This window comes from Acanthisitta chloris, unplaced genomic scaffold, assembly GCF_000695815.1.
Source record: "Acanthisitta chloris isolate BGI_N310 unplaced genomic scaffold, ASM69581v1 scaffold25129, whole genome shotgun sequence".
Lineage (NCBI taxonomy): Eukaryota > Metazoa > Chordata > Aves > Passeriformes > Acanthisittidae > Acanthisitta > Acanthisitta chloris.
The window spans coordinates 19,724-23,515 of record NW_008690133.1 but is presented as its reverse complement, the minus strand read 5'-3'; the positions used below and the strand labels follow the sequence as shown (position 1 = coordinate 23,515).

The 3,792-nt window shown below is 55.6% G+C and overlaps 1 protein-coding gene across 1 annotated transcript in view; it reads right to left on the bottom strand.

Moving 5' to 3' along the window:
- Nucleotides 1–3,792, bottom strand: part of CLUH (clustered mitochondria (cluA/CLU1) homolog) — a 25,193-nt gene that overhangs the window by 1,884 nt on the left and 19,517 nt on the right. The window contains exons 19-25 of the mRNA XM_009081710.1: nt 3,676–3,790; nt 3,252–3,391; nt 3,078–3,158; nt 2,388–2,513; nt 1,813–1,934; nt 1,458–1,551; nt 430–564 (exon numbers count right to left, since the gene is read on the bottom strand). Coding sequence (XP_009079958.1) covers nt 430–564; nt 1,458–1,551; nt 1,813–1,934; nt 2,388–2,513; nt 3,078–3,158; nt 3,252–3,391; nt 3,676–3,790 — 813 coding nt within the window. The remainder of the gene's footprint in view (nt 1–429; nt 565–1,457; nt 1,552–1,812; nt 1,935–2,387; nt 2,514–3,077; nt 3,159–3,251; nt 3,392–3,675; nt 3,791–3,792) is intronic.

Genomic DNA, 3,792 nt, shown 5'->3' with positions numbered 1-3,792 from the left:
AGCCCTCCCTCTCAACTCCTGGCCCAGCCTCCCCAACCACAACATCCCTGGAAGGAGAACAAAGCACCTGGTGAGAGATGACAGCATTTTTTAGGATGAGGAAACTGAGGTACTTCTAGATTGAGCAACCTGCCCCCAGCCAGTGAATCAGTAGTGGGGCAGGGCTGGGTGGAGGTGTGCCAGACTCCTCCCTCCACCTCCCCTGGGCACCCACGATGCTCTCACCTGTGCCCAACTGCCCGAGCTGGGGAGAGCCAGAGCCCAGAGACACTGCTCAGCAGGCACAGATGCTGTGCCTGCACTGGTGATACCACCCTGTGTGGTACCTCCTGCCTGGGAAGGGTCTGAGCTGGCTGAACCTCTGTGTGCCTCGGGAGCAGCAGGACACAAATCCCAGGCAGCACAGCCCTCTCCCTGCGCCAGGGTTACCTTCAGTGGCATGATGTTGGCGTTGGAGCCGTTCTTGTAGATCTCGTTCATCGTGCGCTGCAGAGCCACCGCCTGCTGCGTCAAGTATTTCAGGTACTCAGAGCTCTCTTTGGTCTTCTCGTGGTGTTCGCCGAGCTGGTGGGAAAGGGGAAGAAGGTTCACCATCACAAAGGAGAGCAGGACTCAACCTGGGTGCTGCCAGCTCAGCATCCCTACAGGAACTCATCGGAATGGAATTTCACTTGCTTTGGCATTCAAAACCCAACCAAACAGTTCTCCTGGGAGCCTCGTTATCAACATTTCCACATTTCCACCAAGTGGGAGCACATCTGGTGGGTGAGCAGCATTCCCTGTGCTGGGCTGTGCTTCCAGGAGCAGTATTCTAGCATTCCCCACACTGGGTTGTGCTTCCAGGAGCAGTATTCCAGCATTCCCCGTGCTGGGCCGTGCTTCCAGGAGCAGTATTCCAGCGTTCCCTGGGCTGGGCTGTGCTTCCAGGAGCAATACTCCAGCGTTCCCCGCGCTGGGCTGTGCTTCCAGGAGCAATACTCCAGCGTTCCCTCGGCCGTGCTTCCAGGAGCAGTATTCCACCATTCCCCACACTGGGCCGTGCTCAGCCAGCTCAGCCGCACTGAGTCAGCGTGTGCAGCCGCAGACGTGCTCAGACAGCCCCGGGCTGGGGCAGGAGCAGGCACTGCCCACGACACAGCTCCACTACCAAACCGGTTTGGAGCTGGTGTTTGACAGACTGGTGGTGCAGAAAGTGGGAAGAACACACCAGTTGTTTCCAAGCCCCCCTGGGACGAGGGGCTGTGCCACACAGAAGTGTCTGCCCAGTGGTGGGCACAGCACAGACACTTGCAGGAGGCTGCACAGACACAGCAGCAACTGCTGCTAGGACTCCCTGGCACCTGCTGGAGCTGTGAGCAGCGAAGGGCTCCCTGAGGCCCAGGCCAGGGCACTGGCTGCACGGGCACTGCTCTGGCCCTGCCACAGCAGGACAGGTGCACAGTGTGGCTGCTCCTCACCTGGTTCTTGTAGATGGTGTATCCTTCCTTCTCGTGCTGCAGAGCTGACCGGAATTCTGCTTTGCTCTCGTACACTCGGGCAACCAAGTGGTGGCTGAGGGAAGGAAGAGGGTTTAGAGGCTCCAACCTTCACTCCCCACAAGGACCAGGGTCATCCTGACAGATTTTGGGGGCAAGCAGCATTGCAGCAGATCCCACAAGAACAAGGGATCTCCATCTTTTGAAAGAACAAACTTGGATGCCGAACCATGACCTTGGCTCTGGGACAAACAGTCCCCAGCTTACAGGGTGAGACCCTCCTGCGTGAGCACGCGGTGACAGCAGTGAGCCAGCCCAGCACCCCACCCTGCTTCACCTCAGTGCAACCTTCAGGGACTTGGCACCGTGATACTTGGAGCTGATGGCCAGCGCGTTCTCCAGGAACCGGAGGGACAGGTCATACTCCATGACCCCATGGAGCACCAGGCCGATGTTGTTCTGCAGAGAAGCCAAGCAGGCTTGAGAAAGGCACATTCACACTACAGTTCCTGCTCTGTCAACAGCAAGACCACCCAGGTATGCCAGTGTTGGAAGGGCTGCAGCCCCCAGCGACGTCCCCACAGCCGTAACACACCACAGGGACTGCCCTCCCCCATGGCAGATTGGCCCAAACAAGCCAGGCACAAAGGAGGTAAGGACCTCTCTGGTTTATGCCAGGGCAACAAGAACAGAATAAATGAATTACAGGTGCTCAAACCCCCAGCCACAGTGTGCCAGGGCAGGGCTCCAGCCACGGAGGCTGACCCAGCTACAGGGTCAAACTCCTGTTTTCTGATGGCACCAACTGGTACCAGCCAAGGCAGTGCCTGAGGGTTTGTTTTAACAGTGCATCTCAAAGGCCCAAGAGGCTTCTGAGAGATTAGGGCCTGGAGGCTCTAACATACTACTTACATCTAAGAGTGCCATTTCTGGGTGATCCTCCCCAAATACCAACAGCATGAGGTAGCGTGCACGGTACAGCAGGTTCAGTGCTGTTGAGAGTTGGCTGTTTGCAAAGCAGTACAGAGCCAGGTGCATCTAGGACAAGAGAAGGGACCCAGGATTAATGTAAGGAAACTAATCTCTCCACAAAATTTGCACATGAATAAAAGGTCTTCCTTGATGGTTAAAAAAGACTTCAGCCACCTTGAAAAGACCTGGGCTGACTCACAGCCCAGTGAGGTGTCACAGAGGACACAGCACTGAGGGAGTTATTGTGCTTCATTTCAGTTTCTCTTATCACCCCTCATGGTGTATTTCCAACCTGACCTGTATGTGTGTCATACTCTGACTGTGCTTTGGGAGGATTCTGTCTCTCTTGTTGTTTTTGACATTAGCCCAAGGCCAAAGCTATCAGAATTAGCAAATGTAAATAAGGATTCAGGAGACAAACCCTGAAAACCTAGGCCAAGCATGCCAAATCCTGAGCACACAGGGTGCTTACAGCACACACACTGAGCTACAGGATCCTAAGAGATGATGGAAGCAGAGGATTCTGGAGAAGGAAGGAGAACTGCAGCTGTTTTGCAGCTGCAGACAGGAGCTGAGGCACACAGAGCACAGCTGGAGCCCCAAGGTGCTGCTCCCCAGTGCTGTACTCACGTATTCTTGAATGGTGTTGGGGTGTTCGATGCCCAGGACCCTCTCGCTCATTAGCACCGCTTTCTGCTGGTTGCTTAAGGCCTGAACAGGACAGAACCCAGAGCAAGTCACACCATGCTGTGAGCTTGGGCAAGCATGGCAGGGGATGGGAGACCCCCAGGAGCCCCTGCTTACCTCAGAGTAGTCTCCCATGATATAGTTGAGCCGAGCTAGCAGCCTCAGGCAGGCACAGATTTCTACATGCATAGCACCATACACATTGTTGAACAGGTTTAAGGCTTCATTGATGAGCTCACAGCCCTCCTTCAAGAAACCTGGAAGAAGGTACAGTCACACATGTCTGAATGTTACATCACCCCTCACACTGCTGCAGATGTGCTGCCCAGGCACTGAGACCAGCAGGGGGATATGCAGCCATCGGCCACTGCCCTGTGCAAGGCCCAGAGCCTGGGGAAGGGCAGCACTCTGCAGCAGGGATGTTTCAGATGGCCTTGGAGACTAGGATTCTCCACCAGACCGGGGTGGGCAGAGGTGTACCAACAGCCACAGCCAACACCTCCCCCTCCCATGCTCAGCAGTCGCCCCACGGGGTCTGTACCTTGCTGAACCTTCGCTTGCCCGCTCTGGAAGAAGTGAAAAGCATCGGAGGCTTTGGGGTTTACATGCTTCACTACAGGGAAGATGTTGAGAATATCCTCTTCTGTGAAGGTGGGCT